Raw genomic sequence first — 19,242 nt, 5'->3', positions numbered from 1 at the left:
ATTATAATGTTACAATTATATATTAACTACAAATAGGAAACAATATGCAATGCATCATAATCTGGAAAACAAAAAACGATTTTGAGGGGCCAAAAACCCATATTTACATAATATTATCAAAACATTTATATAAAAAAATTAAAATAAAATAAAATTAGGGGCCTTTTGATCTAGGCCCAATAAAAATAAGTTTCACTACATATCAACCCACATGTTTTATTTATTACAAAAAACTCACAATACAACCATGTTTAAAATATCCTCTCAAGTTTCATTTGATACAAGTCCACCTAAAAAAATATTAATAAAAAAAATGGAAATACATAATAGCACAGTCAGCACCCAACCACCGCTCCGCCGCTAGAGCACCACCGCCAAAACTCCGCTTGTACCTCAAAAGAACATATTCAAATAATATATATGCACCAACAAGAATTTGAACCCAAATTTTAGATGGCAATGTACTATTCTACTATTAGACCACTAGAGTTTGTTGTTAACTTGTTATAACTGAATGTTCTGTTATTAACAATGTTGTTACCACCGGATTGAACTGGTCGGTCGGACCAGTTCGATCGTGACTCGGCCTTGAAGCGGTCCGGCCTGACCTCTAAAATGGAAATTTAAAAATCGGGGTTAAATGACCAAAATCCGGTTCGATCGGGTAAAACCCGAGAACTAGCAAGTCAGTCAAGAAATTCGGATTTCGAAAGTCTCAAACTACCGTTTGAGTTGGTTATTTGTGGCTAGATTTGAGCGAACCTTTACGGACTTAGTAGGGGGTCCGGATCTAATCATGAGTGGTATGGTCATGGGTGATCGAATAGCGATGTTCGATTGCCGAATTTGAAGAATAAAGAATGGAAAAATATAGAGTATAAACAAAATAAATATAGTAAAAAGTGGGGTGAGGTAGATAAATGTGAAAATAATAGGTGGAAGATTAAAAATATAAAAACAAAAATATTTTTAAAATATTAAAACTAATAAAATAATGACGTATTAAACAAAATCAAAAGCCCAGTTGAACCAGTTCGACCCTATAAAAACATGACTCAAATGCTCGTCCGGTTCAATAGCCGATCTGGTTCTGACAACATTGGTTATTAATATCAACTAATCCAATATTTGATTGTAAAAATCTATTGACTGCTCTTTTAATTTGTCATTAATCTTGAACCTTATGATCGAATTTCGAAGGATGATACTTCAATATTTGATTCCGTACAACTTTTCAAGCTGTTGAACTTCACGGTATGAATTTATCTATGTTAGTAGTACTTGTAATGTCATAAGGTAGAAAATGTTGTTGTGATATGATTTACATCCTTTGCATATTGTCTCTCTAGGTGTAAGGTTTGTGAATAAATTAGCAATATGTGATTTGTGAAACATCGTCTAAAGAGTGTCGCAAAACAAAAAAAGACCGTATTATTTCGAGTTGTTCTAGTTTGACAGACGCCTCGCCTCGTATAGATGGCGGGTGTCACAATAATTAGGATGCAATGGCACGGAGTCCACGATCAACACCGCCCTTCTTAGGATCTTAATCTTGAAGTCCATGATGAAAGAGCATATATATTTTCTCGGAGAAATAGACTAACAATTCCATGCTTCTGAACATTACATATAATGTAATGTCCAAGACTTTCCAACCTAAGTCGATGGCCAGCCAAGCCACTGGCACATTGGGCACATGTCTACTACCATAAGCTAGGGGTGTGCACGGGTTGGTACGGTTCGGTTTTTTGCGATAATTATCCAAACACGTATCGATATTATCGGTTTTTCATATTTTAAAACCGTGTATGTCGGTTTTTTTTCCGGTTCGGTACTAATCGGTTTTTCGGTTTTCGGTGAATGGTATCGGTATCAATTCGGTTTCGGTTTCGGTTTCGGTTTCGGTTTCGGTTCGAATCGGTTCGGTATAAAACATATGCTTGATTGTATGTCGGTTTTTTTTCGGTTCGGTACTAATCGATTTTTCGGTTTTCGGTGAACGATATCGGTATCAATTCGGTTTCGGTTTCGATATCGTTATCGGTTCGAATCGGTTCGGTATAAAACATATGCTTGATTAACGGTGAATTTGGACTTCTATCACATTTCTTTGAGAAAATTAACAAGTAACAATCCATAATTAGCTAATAAAACATATTTACTGCATTAAAAAAAAAAAAAAAAACTTCTGCCATAAAAAAACAGAATGAGATTACAACTAATAAACCTCATGTATGTCATTAATGTCATCTTCAAAAAAATAAACTTGTTGACCAACACAAAGTTCAACTACACCAAAAGATTAAGCATCTGAATATGGCCACATTGATTATCAAAAAAACTTACCGATTTTTCCTATCTATCAAACGACGTTGTTTTGTATTCCCAAATCGGTTCGGCTTGGTAAATCGGTTTGGCAAATTTTTTTTTTCTCCATACACATACCGATTTTTTCGGTTTTTCAAAAAATATTTACCGTATTGTGTTTGAAGTCGGGACAGTGTATATCAGTTCGATTTCTTCGGTTTTCGGTTCGGTTTTTCGGTTTCTCGGTTTTTATGCTCACCCCTACCATAAGCCCACCTCTAAAGTACGTGGAATGTATTGGGGTCTGGTCGTAATTAGGGGCCTCTTTACGATGCGAAACGTGGATAATTGATGACGCTTCATCAGGAATCGATTCCAATAATTTATATTATTGCGCAGGTTAACTAGAAGTGATTAAAATTTTCACAAGATTCTTACTTTTTGAATGTAGGAGGATTTCAGGAAGCTGAATATGTGATGCACTTTTTTCTTTTTTCATGTACTTCTTTTCACAATAGCTGAATACCACCTATATTTGGCATTTTTGGGCAATATATAGGGTCATGTTTGTTTTAGGAAAAAAAGAATGTTGGTAATTACTATTGGAGATATTAATATTAAATGATACGTTTTATTAATAGCTTAAGCTTTTGGTTGATGTGGTCATTCAACATGATATCAGAGCCAGACCAAATGAAAGGTCCTGAGTTCGAATCCCACAGCCACCCATTTCAAATATTTCAAATGCTTGGTCCTGAGTTCGAATCCCACAGCCACCCATTTCAAATATTTCAAATGCAAGGCTTCAAATTTAATTCGCCGGCAGGCCCGGCACGATACATTTCACTAACAACTTAAGACAATATACGATATTTTTTTCAAATATTTCAAGTGCACGATACATTTCACTAACAACTTAAGACAATATAAGATATTTTTTTCAAATATTTCAAGTGCAAGGCTTCAAATTTAATTCGCCGGCACTATACATTTCACTAACAACTTAATGCAATATAAGATATTTTTATGTCGCGACGACGAAAAAAACATGACATCACTATGATTGTTACAATTATTTCCCACCGATTTTTTTTTTTTTTTTTTAAATAGTACAAGTTACTTTAGTTTCAAGTCAAAAATATATTATGTAACTATTATATAAAACATAAATGATTTTGCATTCCATTGTGATATTTGATTAATTTTCAAATTAATCAAATTATAGTAAAATATTCTAAATAAGTATTTTGTATAAAAAAATACAATACATTAACAAACTAATAATAACATTCTTATTTTTTTTTCTCAAGACATATTTGTTATTGAGATAGTTAAAATATACTCTTATTTTAATTTATAAATAAAAATAATTTTTTTTATAATTATTATGATAATTAATCCCAAGAACTATATTACTTATAATTTTAAATAATTATTAGGTTTCTTATGAGAATATGTTGTTTCGAAAAGAAAAAAAACATGCATGTCGGGAGTATTCATATGATGTAATATAGTATTTGAGGATATTTTTGTATTTTAACTGTTAAAGTAATGGGACAAAAAAAGATCTTTAATAAAAATGTAGGTTATGTATTTTTTATTTATACAACTTATAAGCTTTCTAACAACTTATTTTTTAAAAATTTAAGATATTTTTTTATAAAAACTTACCAAATAAATTTTAAGAGATTATAAGCTATATATTGACAAAAATTGTTATAAGCTATTTCGAATAACTTATAAGTTTAGTCAATCGGGTCCATAATGTCGCCCAATTGACGAGTTAACCCAACTTTTATAGGTTCACTTGGCTTGTATCTTATGTGACACACAAAATCTTGTCATTTGAAGAGCTAAAGTTAGGTTTTAATTTGCCCAAAAATGTTACATATTCATCAATGTAAATTGCTTAATATCATTGCTTCATATGATGTGATTAACAAGTGTCTTAGTAAAAAGATGACCCAATATTATTTAAAGAAAATCTAATTTAATATATACTTCCAATTTAGCAAAATATTTAACACATTTTTACATTATAAGTTTCATGATACACACTGACACACATAGACATAGACATAAACGAGAAATGGCCGCGCCTCGTATTCACGATGTTTTGCTAGTAGTTTTTATGATTACTGGGTTGACAACAATGGAGATCGACATTGCGTTGGGACAACATCCTAAATCAGTATCCGATATTGTGTCACGTTGTTGGGACACAACCAATTTCATCGTATATTGTTCATTTTACATATCTAATAGGTATCCTATGTTCTATAAGCCAAATCAAAGATGTTGTAATTATGCCCAAAAGACGGACATAAAATTCTTTTGCAAACGATTCGTGAGTGGTAAGAATATAATATATAGTTCATATAAAGTGGTGGATCTTGCAAGATATTGTGGTAATCCACTTCCAGTTGGTACAAAATGTGGAAGTAAGTCTCGATTTCTTAACTTTTATGTTCTTATTGAAAACACTTTCTCGTAACTACGATAAATTTTATATAATGGTAATTTTTAATTAAATAAGTCTAATGTAAAAACAAGTCAATTAGCTTAAAATATTTTAAGTTGCATTTAAAATCTACCAAAATACCATCAACATAAGTTTAGATAGTTTAATAAATTGAATCCATCGTAAAATAGATCTCATTAAATTAATTTATGGTTTTATTATTATGGATTTGAAAATTTAAAATCATTTCTTCAAATAATTGGATGCAAATATTTGATGAGTTTATTAATTATACATTTAATTAGTTACTTACAATTGTTTTGACATTGATTATTTTATATATTGTAGATTACGCAGAAAGGGATAAAAAACGCGCAAGCAGCATACTACGCAGTACTAAGAAACTATATATAGCTAAATCATGGTCCTTGTAATAATTTAAAAGTTAATTAGATATTCGTTTGATGGTTAGACACAAATATAATTTTGTTATAATTTTGTGAACGATCGTTTGTTAGAAACGAGGCCGACGAGGGAATGGGCTTAATGCATCAGTGGGTCAAGCCCAATGACTTAAGCCCACTAGGGTTGAAAACCCTAGTATAAATAGACTTCAAACAAGAGTTTGAGATCAGATTTTTACACACCAAAAAAACCCTAGCCGTCCAGCCCTAGCCGTCCAGCCTCTCGGCCGACGCTGCCCCGCCGCACCGGCGCCGTCCGCCGCCGGAATCCGCCGGTTTTTCTTCTCCTTTCTCTATCGTATTTCCTTTGTTATCTAACCCCTTTGTATCTAGTGCTACAGTAGGGGGAGATCGGTTTATTCGAGGTGAAACCTAATTGGAGAGGAGCTGCTGCCCCGACGGAATCGCCACACCGCCGCTGCACCGCCGCACGCGCCGCCGCCGCTGACACGCACGCGCCGCCGTCGCCTCACCTTCGGATCAGCTGCCGTTTGGTGGTGTTCCTGCAGCCCCTAGGAGTGGTATAACGCAACTTGTACGTGTTTGAGTTTGGATTTCGATTCGTCGAAATCTCACGCTACAAGAGGTAATTAAATCGGAACTTTCGTAAATTAATTCGAACATATTTTGTATGAATTATTATTTACGAGCATGAGTAATATGTGATTACGTGTTTCGATTTTGCAATATGATAATCAAGCATTTTTTATAATTCTTTTCGGTTTTACATGTTTTAATAAAATCGATAATTACCATGTGTATGGCGGAAGCGTTAAGGTACGTTGACTATGTGATTAGTTTATGCATGTAATCGAAACTAGTTCGATCTAAAAATTTTAAATTCCGCTGCGTATACATGCACGATCCCCAACACATACGCCCGAGTTTTTGAATACCGTTAATTCTTCTGGTCTTCCAAATCATGAATTAAAACTAAATGAAGGTGTTCCAGTCATGTTGTTGAGAAATATAGACCAATCTTTAGGTTTGTGCAATGGCATCCGACTATCAATCACAAGATTAAAAAATTGAGTTTTGGAAGCAAAAATTATATCATGAACCAACAATGGTCACAAGGTGTTTATTCCACGATTCACTCTAACGCCATCAGATAGCAGGAATCCTTTTAACTTCTAGCGTCGACAATTTCCTATCACTCTTTCGTTTGCAATGACGATAAATAAAAGTCAAGGCCAATCTCTTCAACATGTGGGTATATATCTTCATAAACCAGTGTTTTCACATGGACAATTATATGTTGCTATCTCAAGAGTTATGAGTCGAAGAGGCTTGAAGATACTTATTTGTGACAGGAACGGAAACACCTCAAATACTACTACGAACGTCGTTTATAAAGAAGTTTTCCAAAATCCGAGCTAAGTAAATTATTTATATTTTTTTTAAAATTTATTTATGGATGTTTTGTCTTGAAAGTTTTATAAAAAGTTCTTTTTTCTTTTATTCTGTCCTACGGTGCAGGTGACATATGATCAAGAGTTGAAAACAACTACTCTATTAGAGGCCGAATTAATTCTTTGGTGGATAGAGTTTTATCAGATTTTCCAGTAAAATATTCAATATATAGTTTTTATTAGATTTTTCAGTTTAATATTCAATATATTTGAATTTCTGTTCTTTTAATGATTGTTATGTTTGTTTGTTCAATCCCGTGCATCGCACGGGTCAAGTTACTAGTTATATAAAACATAAATGATTTTGCATTCCATTATGATATTTGATTAATTTTAAAATTAATCAAGTTATAGTAAAATATTCTAAATAAGTATTTTATACTCCCTCCGTGGGTGGTTACGCGTAGATTAAGATAGTCAATAAATATGCATAGTTATACCAAAAATAACATAGTAAATACTAAAATACCCTTGTTATTAATTATTTTTATAATTAACTAATTAAGAGTGATAAGGGGCAAAATTGATAAAAATACAATTAATACCTTATTGGAATTCTAAAGTGACAAATAATTTGGGACAAAAAAAAAACACCCAAAAAAACATATAATAAGGGACATATGGAGTATATAAAAATATACAATCCATTAATAAATTAATAGTAACATTCTTATTTTTTTTTTCTCAAGACATATTTATTATTGAGATAGTTAAAATATACTCTTATTTTAATTTATAAATAAAAATAATATGTTTTATAATTATTATGATAATTAATTTCAAGAACTTGATTACTTATAATTTTAAATAATTATTAGGTTTCTTGATTATGAGAATATGTTGTTTCAAAAAAGAAAAAAACATGCACGTCGGGAGGATTCATATGATGTAACTTATAAGCTTTCTAATAAAAATGTAGGTTATGTATCTTTTATTTATACAACTTATAAGCTTTCTAACAGTTAATTTTTTAAAAATTTAAGATTTTGTTTTTATAAAAACTTACCAAATAAATTTTAAGAGATTATAAGCTATATATTGACAACTTATTATAAGCTATTTTGAATAGCTTATAAGTTTAGTCAATCGGGTCCACAATGTCGCCCAATTGACGAGTTAACCCAACTTATATAGGTGACATTTGCCCAAAAATGTTACATGCTCTCATCAATGTAAATTGCTTAATATCATTGCTTCATATGATGTGATTAACAAGTGTCTTAGTAAAGATGATCCAATATTATTTAATGAAAATATAATTTAATATATACTTCCAATTTAGCAAAATATTAACACATTTTAACATTATAAGTTTCATGATACACACTGAAACGCATAGACATAGATATAAACGAGAAATGGCCGTGTCTCGTATTCATGATGTTTTTCTAGTAGTTTTTATGATTATTGGGTTGACAACAATGGAGATCGACAAGGCGTTGGGACAACATCCTAAATCAGTACCCGATATTGTGTCACGTTGTTGGGGCACAACCAATTTCATCGTATATTGTTCATTTTACATATCTAATAGGTATCCTATGTTCTATAAGCCAAATCAAAGATGTTGTAATTATGCCCAGAAGACGGACATAAAATTCTTTTGCAAAAGATTCGTGAGTGGTAAGGATATAATATATAGTTCATATAAAGTGGTGGATCTTGCGAGATATTGTGGTAATCCACTTCCAGTTGGTACAAAATGTGGAAGTAAGTCTCGATTTCTTAACTTTTATGTTCTTATTGAAAACACTTTCTCATAACTACGATAAATTTTATATAATGTTAAGTTTTAATTAAATAAGTCTAATGTAAAAACAAGTCAATTAGTTTAAAAATATTTTCAGTTGCATTTAAAATCTATCAAAATACCTTCAAAATAAGTTAAAATGGTTTAACAACTTGAATCCATCGTAAAATAGATTCATTAAATTAATTCATGGTTTATTATTATGGATTTGAAAATTTAAAATCATTTCTTCAAATAATTGGATGCAAATATTTGATGAGTTTATTATATACCTTTGAAATCCTCCTTTCAATCACTAATACAACATATGTAGTATGGTTAATGAGAGTACTGAAGGAAAATAATATAAATTAAGTAAAATTCTAGAAGAGTTTAATTGAAGGGAGTCAAATTGAATAAATTTCTTGCAATTGTTTTGATATTGATTATTTTATATATTGTAGATTACGCAGAACGGGATTAAAAAAACACGCAAGCGGCGTACTACGCAGGTACTAAGAAACTATATATAGCTAAATCATGGTCCTTGTAATAATTTAAAAGTTAATTAGATATTCGTTTGATGGTTAGACAACTCCTTATAATATAGAGTTAGTTCAAATCGTTATTTTCATAGGTATCAATAAGCTTGGGTAGCATCTAGCATGTAGCGCAATCGACGCCTGGAAATAAATAATGTCCAAACAAGAGTCTTATGTTTTTATCAACATCGATTCTAATGGACAATTTGAGAATGCGCCCTTGATATGTATTGTACTTCTCAACAATGTATATATTCCAATTATTTTCCGCAATACTGTTTATGTACTTCACAAATAGACTCCAAATTTTCAGGATCTTTGAAGCAATTCTCAACATATTCAAGATGTTTTGCCGAAGTGATATTCTATATCCATTTATCTGCATATATACACATTTGATTTTTAAAAGGATAAATTATAATTTCAATTTTCTGATAAGGATGAAATATTTATTTGATAAGGGAAGAATATAGTCTTGAATGCTTTATTGCATGTTAAGCTCATTCTTGGTTATTATAGTTAAATATCCTATTCTTCTCTTTTCTTAAATCAAATAAAAAATGTAGAATAAGATGTAAAATGGGGCTAACATAAGCACATGAATGTTCCTTCTTCTTAGTCTAGATGCAATGGGGCTAATAAGCTCCCATGGTGATCTTTGTATATGAGAAAATCTAATACTAACCATAGTTCGTTCGTTAATTTTGGCAAAACCTATTATCACACACTCATCATCCAGTGTCACGGTCTTGGAATGTACATATATCATAAATTGTTCATGTTCTTTTAAAGATGAATCCTATAATGTAGTTGTTTTAAAGTATATATTGTTGAATATAATAAACTGAAACACTAAATTCCTAAACTTGTAGATCGATTAAAAAAACCCAAAAAGTGATGAGGACATGTAAATTAATTTCATGGCATATACATGTATGATGACTTCGCGTCGAATCAATGATAGTAGCACCTCATTTTTTTAAGAAAGACAAATTTTAATCGATAGACATATGACTAAAGTAATACAAGGGTTCGATGAAAAGAAATTTCATGATGCGAAGAATAATTAGTGGATATTTAATATGGAATTGTTTCATCAAGATCACTTTGTGTGTGTGTTTGTGTGCATGTAATTGTTAAGTGATACTTCAATTGAGGCAAGAGCATGCATGGCATGTACAAAGGCAAACATAATACATCAAATTGAAAGACAATTACATTATTTTTATAGCCGACGATTCGATTCTTCTCAATGGCGTTACGTTCCTCCCGATTGCCAATATAGTACAAATTTATAGATAGTCCGTTAGATGAGCGTTTTCAAGATTAGCATACTTCTCTTGTGCGATTATTTCATACATCTTTTTGCATTGTTTGCCTCTAAATTAGTGAACAATTAGATAAAATAATAATGTAGATGGACCAGATATGATGCAACAAGATCTAAATCTCTTAATTGACTTCCAATTATAGTTAACATAGTTACATGTGAAGTCGACGATCTTCTGCTACCAATTGTTAGCGCCAATGATAATTCCGTGAATTATCAGAGCTCTGATTAGTTGACTTGATTTAGTTAATAAATCGTCGGAGCTTCGATTTCATATGGTAGAACCAATCACGAGACTCGGGAGGTTAAAAGTTTCGCTAGAAATTATTGGTAGGGTTCAAGAATTAAAACTTATAGAAAATAATTAAATAATTGTTTATTACATTTTTCAAATAATTATTTTGTTTAATAAATTTGAAACATATATATGAATTTGTTCCAGTTAGATAAAACATTAAAGGGTTAATGTCAAAGAGACCCATGATAAAGGTACTTCATTAAAAAAATGACATTCAACTTTTTTATCTTTTAAATATTTTCAGTTTATTCAAATTTATTTGCAAATCACTTTTAAAAAAAAAACTCATTTGCAAATAAGCAAAACCCTTTTATATATACCAAAATTATCCACAATTCATTGAAACTCAATTCAACTCTAATTTCATGATTTACACCCAATTTAACCCAATTTCACCAATTAATCAATTTTGACCCTAATTCCAAATTTGACCCGCCACCACCGGAGACCGCTGGTCTCCGACGTTAACTTTTTTTAATTTTTTTTTTCGGTAGGTCAACCGCCTTTGACTGCCGGGTCTCCAGCGTTGACTTTTTTTTTTTAAATATTTTAATTAATATTACTGTTTTTGCTGCTAAATTATTGTCTTCAACAGTAATTTAAGTGTTAATTGACTTTTTTTTCCTTAAAAAAATTATTTTAATTAATATTACTGTATTGGCTGCTAAATTATTGTCTCCAATAGTAATTAAACTGTTAATTGACTTTTTTTTTTTTTATTTTTTTTTCTTAAAGAAAATTATTTTAATTAATATTACTGTCTTGGCGGCTAAATTACTGTATCCAGCAGTAATTTAACTGTCTGAAACAATAATTTAACTGTCTGACATAGTAATATTACATTCTAAGACAGTAATTTACTGTATTAATTAATTTTATCGTCTTGACCTGCAATTTTGCTGTATTCGGCCGTAATATTACTGTCTCTTGCAATAATATTACTGTTTGCGACAGTAATATTATAATTCGACTGTTCCGGAAAGTAATATTCATATTACTGTCCCAAATAGTAATATTACTGTTTGAGACAGTAATTTAGCAGCCAAGACATTAATATTATTTAAAATAACTTTTTTTAAGAAAAGACAAAAGTCAACGGCGCTAAACTGACTGGAAACAAATTTCAGAAAAAAAAAGTTTTCAAAAAAAAATGTCAACTCTGGAATTTGGCCGAAAAAAAAATATTTTCTGAAAAAAATTAATTACTTTTTCAAGAAATTATTAAAATGGTGGTTAATGTAATATATTTGTTTAAATCCAGGGTCAATGTGTAATATTGATAAAAAAATATATTATGGAGGGTAATTTAGACTAAAGACAAGGGGATGAGCTTATTTAAAAGACTGTTTTTTGTGTGAACTAATGTGCATTTAAGTCTCTTGCCATGTCCCTCTTTGCCATTTACCCAAATTAAAATGCACGGTTAATATATTTGAATTGATCGTCTTATCTAAAATTCATCTTCATATATCAAGCAAATTAAACTAAAGAAGATTTGTCATTTTTGAAAAAAATATTAGTGTCGATCGATTCATGTATACACTTGGTCGCCGCTATCAATTAGTAATCTTGGTTATGACTTATGAATGGCTTAACTCTATACTAATTAACCATATTATTTATTAAGTATTAAAATTGTCTATCTTGTATTACAATTTACACCAAGTGTTGAACAATGTTAAAAAAAATTATTATTAAATGTTATATGAATATGAATATCTTATTAATATCCCTAGTCAATGATAAATATATCTTATTTTTCAAATTTTATAGATTAAATCGTTATTACAAACTTAACCGTCTGAGTTGGGCCAATTTTTGTTACTCCCTCCATGCCATTTTAATTGTCTTTTTGGGCTAATTCACACATATTAAAAAAACTAATAAATGTGCATAGATTCTAGAAAAATCATGATAAAATGACTAAAAAACCACTTTTATTAAATGTTTAGCCATTAATTCTCTTAATAGTAATAAGGGCATAGTTGAGAAAATACAATAAATATTTCATTGGAATCATAAAGTGACAATTATTTTGAAATGAAAAAAATTCTCTAGAAAGACAATTAAAATGGAATGGAGGGAGTAGTTAGCGGCATTTATTTGTAGTAGGCTTCAGTTTTTGAAGCAGGTTTTAATTAATTTAAATCTTGCCAATGAAATACATTAGTAATTTATATCGTTTAGTTTAACAGATTTGATGGCAATAATGAAACCAAGATTTAATCAAAGAAAAATAAAATTAAAAAGATCAAATATAATATATATGTAAATTCAAGTTGGCGGAAACCAACAAAAGGTTACACGTGAAGTCGCATGGGCCGACGTTGACTCTGGAATACACGAGTTTGGGTCGGAATGTGCACAAAACTTGTAAAGGGGGATGAATTTTCTTCACCAATCAAATATGAATTTTTCAATTACTCAAAAAAAAAAAATATGAATTTTTCAATATTGGATTAAATTCATTTTTTCTATCTGTTTTAATCTTATTAATTCAACTATAATTATTAATTATCTCTTATCAAATTATTAAATGATTAAGATTATTTGAGTATTTCTAATATATTTTCTTCTAAAATCAAGAAATAAAATTCTTAATACTTGTACAAAGTTAAAAATGACGAGTAATAAAGAACATAGGAAGTAATAATTAATAATTTTGTATAAGTCCCTCCTATGTAGTAAAGCAAAAAATTGCCCTTAAGAAAAGTAAGGAAATTGCCATTCCAAATAAAATTTATCCAAAAATTAAGTTGTACTCATATTTCATTAATCAAATTAATAATTGGGGGTGTTGATTTTGATTTTGGATGCATTGCACTATTGTCTAAGTTGGATTCAAGTACAAAGCATGTAGTAATTGAGTCCCAGTACAGTAAAGTGGTACCCCCTCCTCCTCTTTTGTCGTTATTTCTCCACGTGGCATTGCCGCTCCATCACCACTTCACGTTTTCTCCGTGGCACAGTCGGCCCACCACCTCACACGTCACCTTAATTCACGCCGTTAACCCAGCCGTTGCCGCCATCCACTCATCACGTGCACGTATCCACGTGGCGGTCAATCACCGGCCCATACGGTCAACGCACCCATATATATATATATATACGACCCCTTTCTTTCCTGAAATTTCAACAGTTAAAAAAGAGAGAAAAAAAAGGATCTAGTAAATTAAGAATTAATGGAGTCTCTGATTTTTCGAACCGGATCCGGTTCAATTCCTCTCCAATCTCCACTACCGCCGGCTTCACCTCGACACTCCGTCTCCTTATCCGCCGCCGCCGCCGGTGGTGGTGTATTTTCCGGCGAGAAGAACGGTTCGCCACCACTGAGGATCTCCCTGAATATGGAGATATCTCGCCGGAGCATTCGCCGCTCGTATTCCGAACCCGACGTCGCTCGGTCGGAGTTCAGGGCTCTGAGTAAGCTGGGCTCGCGATCTTTCACGGCTCTACCGGAGGTGGATCAGCCCGACGGTAGTACTGAATTGGGTTTCCCAGGCGGCGGAATGAACAAGATCAACAGGAATTCCGGCGGCGGCGGCGGAGGAGGTGGAAATGGAAGCGGCGGCGATCGTCACAAAATGGGGGAATATTACGAAGAAATGCTGAAGTCGGATCCGAGAAACTCGCTGCTGTTGGGAAACTACGCCAAATACTTGCACCAGGTATATACATATTTCTGTAAATTACGAAAACCACCTTCACCTATCCGTAATTACCGACCCCTATACGACTCTTCACTGTTTTTTTTATTTATTTATTCTAGCCAATAGACTTTACATAATTCCAAATATTTTTTTTATTTCTCAATTATTTAACATAATAGTCTGTACAAATTTTCTTTATTAAAAAAACTTGATCAACAGTTAATCAGACATGAATTTTGGTTATTACGGATATGTGAGGGTTGTTTTTTCGTTATTTAACTTAGTTTAGGACGGTTTCAGTTATTTACACTATATATATTATATAAATACTCCATTAATTATTTACCCAAAATAAATTTAAAAAAAAAAAAAAAAAACTGAAAATTGATTATGAATTAATTGGAAAAAAAAAACAGGTGGAGAAAGATGTGGTGAAAGCAGAAGAGTATTATGGGAGGGCAATATTGGCAAATCCAGGTGAATGTGATGGAGAAGTACTTTCACTGTATGGAAAATTGATATGGGATATACACAGAGATGAAAACAGAGCTAATTTTTACTTCAACCAAGCTCTTCTAGCTTCCCCTCACAATTGGTACAATACTAACACTCTCTCTCTCTCTCTCTCTAGATTTCTCTCTCTCTCTCTCTCTAGATCTCTCTCTCTCTCTCTCTCTCTCTCTCTCTCTCTCTCTCTCTCTCTCTCTCTCTCTCTCTCTCTCTCTCTCTCTCTCTCTCTCTCTCTCTATCTATCTCTCTCTATCTCTCTCTCTCTCTAGATCACATGTTTGATTATGTTCTAATAATATGTTTAATTGTGGCAGTATGATAATGGGTTCGTATGCGAATTTCATGTGGGAAGTTGAGGAGGAAGAAGAAAAAGAAATTGCGAGATCAGTTAATAATAATAGTATAGTAACATCATCAATTATGGTGGAAGCTTTCTAATTTAATATTGTAATCTTAAATATATACTATATAAATTACAGCTGTCAGTCAGTCAGTCGTAGGTTTTTCTAACAATGTTACAGATACAATCATACAACAACAATGTAAGAGGAAAATAATTCTGAATTCTAGTCGGCGAGGATGTATATAGTATATACAGTGTATATTTCTTTTTCTTTTTTTATTTAGTAAATAATATTGTTAGAGGTTAATTTAACCGCCACCAACATTCGCTCTTCTCGAACACCTTCCACGATTTCAATCGTTGGAAATTTACTCTTTTCACTTGAAATCCTGGGACTCGAGCCCAATAGAGTTTCCAATAACTATATATTATAAATTTAATTAAATAAATTGGAAGCCGCCTATCCTCAGAACCAGACTTGGTCGATTTAAATAAACATGATATAATTTTAGTTTTATTGTATGGAGTTAAGACTGAGTATCAACAATTTAATTTAAATATCGAGCCCAACAGCCATTTTTACTGTCCATGCAGTGTAATAAACTTCACCAGAAGCATCAATTCAAAAAAAAAGAAAAAAGTAGATAAAAGTTGAACTCTATTATAACATATAATTACTTTATGGACTAAGGAATGACAAAGCAAGATATATATCAAAGCCCTATATTATCCTATTTATGAGATACGTGTCATGCTCTTAGCAATTGCTTAGTTAAATAAAGCATGACAATGCTTGTAATAAATTTGTGTATAAATACCCATCTTTAGCAATGAAAACATAGCAGCTTTAACTAGCAATTCCACATTTTCTCTCACTCAAATGCATCTTCTATTATTTTGTATTTTAAACACTTACAGTATAAATAAGTATAGCTCGTATATATACATAAATATGTGCTGCTTATGACTTTATTCTATAACACGTTATCAGCACGAGATTTTGCTCGATAGGGATTTGCTATTTTCGTATTCTTCTTTTTATTTTATTTTACGAAAATCCAGATCCTCGATCTATTGTCAAAAAGACAAACAAGAATGATTAGCGAATACTTCCGTATTTTATACGCTATCATTTCTCAAAGGATATGATGGAGTCGTGTATATAGATCTATTGCTTATTTATTTGTTGAATTGCTGAAATTTGTATTTATAAGCTTGTGGATCCCAAGCAGTGTTATAAGCACGAAGTTTAACAGATCTGTGGCCGACTTAGAGGCCAAGATATTCACTCTGAGCATGATGCTCGTTGAGTAAAAAATATAATAATCTCAGTTGAAAGTCGATTTAGAGACTATGAGATTAACTCCGAGCCTGATGCTCGTGGAGTTGGAGAAATAATAATCTCCGTTTAAAGTCGATTTAGAGTCTATCATTTTAATTCCGAGCATAGTACCCGTAGAGCATAACAGAGACCCTACTATATAACTCCGAGTCGAAAAACTCGTTGAGTCGAGACGCTGGAATTCCCGTCAAATAAATGAAATATAGCTCCGAGTTTAAGCTCGTTGAGACAAGATCAAAGCCGATTTAGAGGCTAAATCGTTAATATAACTCCGAGTCTAAACTCGTCGAGACTAGAAAGCCGATTTAGAGGCTACATCATAAATATATCTCCGAGCCTGAAGCTCGTTGAGTTAAGACGTGATAATATCAGTCAAAAGTCGATTTAAACGCCAAATATCTGAATATATCTCCGAGCCTGAAGCTCGTTGGGTTAAGACGTGATAATATCCGTCAAAAGTCGATTTAAAGACCAAATATCTAAATATATCTCCGAGCCTGAAGCTCGTTGAGTCAAGACGTGATAATATCCATCAAGAGTCGATTTAAACGCCAAATATCTGAATATATCTCCGAGCCTGAAGCTCGTTGAGTTAAGACGTGAAAATATCCGTTAAAAGCCGATTTAAAGGCCAAATATCTGAAAATAACTCCGAGCCTGAAGCTTGTAGAGTCACATGACGCGGTAAAATCCATCAAGAGCCAACTTAGCGGCTATTAGTCACAAGTCAAAATTGAAGGGTTTTGGGTTATCTTGTACCCAGTGTATATGTTATCTTGTACCCAGTGTATATATAATATCTCTTGAAAGATGTGATTCCCGAGATTGAGTTATCTTGAGTGTATCCATGTACAATCTCTCTTGGATGATGTAATTCCCAAGATCGAGTTGTTTTAAGTATACAAACATGTATATATCTCCCTTGGATGAAAATTTCATGAGGTCGAGCTGATTTTGATACACGTACATGAAAAATATGGACAAATATGACTATTGCCTACTGATAGTGAAACTACACACTCAATATTCAATAATAAAATATATTTCTCGAGTGTGACTTTGTGCAAGGCACAAGTTAAAACCATTGCAGGTTCCGCGGAAATAATAGATGGCTCCGGGAACGCAACAATTGTGTTGCCTAATGGTACCACTTTGCATATTGAGAATGCATTGATATCCGGTCGATCAAACAAGAATCTACTGAGTTTTAAAGATGTGAGACGCAATGGGTATCATTTAGAGACATTGGTTGAAAATACCGTGGAGTGTGTATGCGTCACATAATATGTCATGGACAAAAGAATTGTTCATGAGAAGTTCGAAGCGACAGCTTCTAGACTGTATTGTGTCCAAATTCGAGCTTTCGAATCCTACGCCACTATGCCATGAAAACTTGCTAATCCTGATGTACGTGGGTTATGGCATGATCGACTGGGTCACCCAGGAACGACTATGATGCGTAGGATTGTACAATATACTAAGGGACATCCATTAAAAGATACAAAAATCTTGATGTCCAATGAATATTTCTGTACTTATCAAAAAAAAAAAAGCAATGAATATTTCTGTGAATCATGTTCACAAAAAAAACTCATTATAAAACCTTCCATTGAAAAGGTCGGTTATGAATTACCATCGTTTTTACAACGTATTAATGGTGATATTTGTGGACCAATACACCCTGCAAGTGGGCCATTTAGATATTTTATGGTTTTAGTGGACGCATCCTGTAGATGGTCCCACGTATGCTTATTATCTACGCGAAATGTTGCATTTGCGCGTTTGCTTGCACAAATTATTAAACTCCGAGCACATTTCCCTGATTATCTTATCAAAAATATAAGGATGGATGATGCCGGAGAATTTACATCAAAAAGTTTTGATGAGTATTGTGCAGCACTAGGAATAAATGTTGAGCATCCAGTAGCATACGTTCACACTCAAAATGGACTGGCGGAATCTCTAATTAAACGCGTCCAAATAATTGCTCGTACACTGCTGATGAGATCTAAACTCACTAGTGCAGCATGGGGTCATGTTAGCACTTATTAAATTACGCCCACTGCTTATCATATGCATTCCCCAATGCAATTGGCATTAGGTTGAGCCCGATATTTCGCAACTACGCACATTCGGTTGCGCTGTGCACGTGCCAATTCCTCCTCATCAGAGGACTAAAATGGGTCCCCAACGCCGACTTGGCATATACCTTGGGTTTGATTCACCGTCAATTATTAGGTTCTTGGAACCAATGACGGGTGATTTATTTACCACTAGATTTGCGGATTGTCATTTTGATGAGACATTATTTATACCGATTGGTAGAGATATTCAGAATATCCGTGATAATGATAAACAAAAATCAATCGAGAATCTCACATGGTGTGAGCAACATTTATCTCATCTAGACCCACGTACCTCTGAATGTGAAAATGAGATCCGTAGAATCATTCATTTACAAAATATTGCTAATAGACTTCCTGATGCATTTAATGATGCTAGTAAAGTCACGAAGTCTTATATTCCAGCTGTGAATGTGCCAGCTAGGACCGCTGTTCCTGAAGAACATGCGAAAATGAATGATTATCCCCCACGATAAAAACGGGGTAGACCTATTGGATCAAAGGACGTTGTTCCTAGAAAAAGAAAGGGGAAAATCGATGAACCCTCGAACCAAGTGGTTCCTAATGAGAATGCTCCAGATGAATCTGTTGAGCCTAGTATCGAAAAGGCGATATCAAATCCCGGGAATACCGAGAGTCGCATAAGTTATTGCAATGAAATGTTGAATAGAAATGAGATAATCATCGATAATATTTTTGCATTCTCGGTTGCACAAGAAATTATGTACGAT

The 19,242-nt window shown here is 32.6% G+C and overlaps 1 protein-coding gene across 2 annotated transcripts in view; it reads left to right on the top strand.

Annotated features, from left to right (window-relative positions):
• Nucleotides 1-13,319: 13,319 nt before the first annotated feature.
• The window catches only part of LOC105962433 (Tetratricopeptide repeat (TPR)-like superfamily protein), a 46,047-nt gene continuing 40,124 nt past the window's right edge, over nucleotides 13,320-19,242 (top strand). Inside the window, exons 1-3 of one of the 2 annotated variants that reach the window (XM_088818719.1) lie at nucleotides 13,320-14,211; nucleotides 14,610-14,788; nucleotides 15,018-15,368. In XM_088818719.1, the coding sequence (XP_088674845.1) occupies nucleotides 13,726-14,211; nucleotides 14,610-14,788; nucleotides 15,018-15,141 (789 nt within the window). In that variant the 5' untranslated portion in view covers nucleotides 13,320-13,725 and the 3' untranslated portion in view covers nucleotides 15,142-15,368. Of the gene's footprint in view, nucleotides 14,212-14,609; nucleotides 14,789-15,017; nucleotides 15,369-19,242 lie in introns of those variants that run through there. The other variant, XM_012986738.2, reaches the window with a different exon arrangement.

This window comes from Erythranthe guttata, chromosome 5 (assembly GCF_056151865.1).
Source record: "Erythranthe guttata isolate IM_541 chromosome 5, IM_541, whole genome shotgun sequence".
Lineage (NCBI taxonomy): Eukaryota > Viridiplantae > Streptophyta > Magnoliopsida > Lamiales > Phrymaceae > Erythranthe > Erythranthe guttata.
Note: the sequence above shows the minus strand (reverse complement) of the source record. Positions and strands in the feature narration are given on the sequence as shown.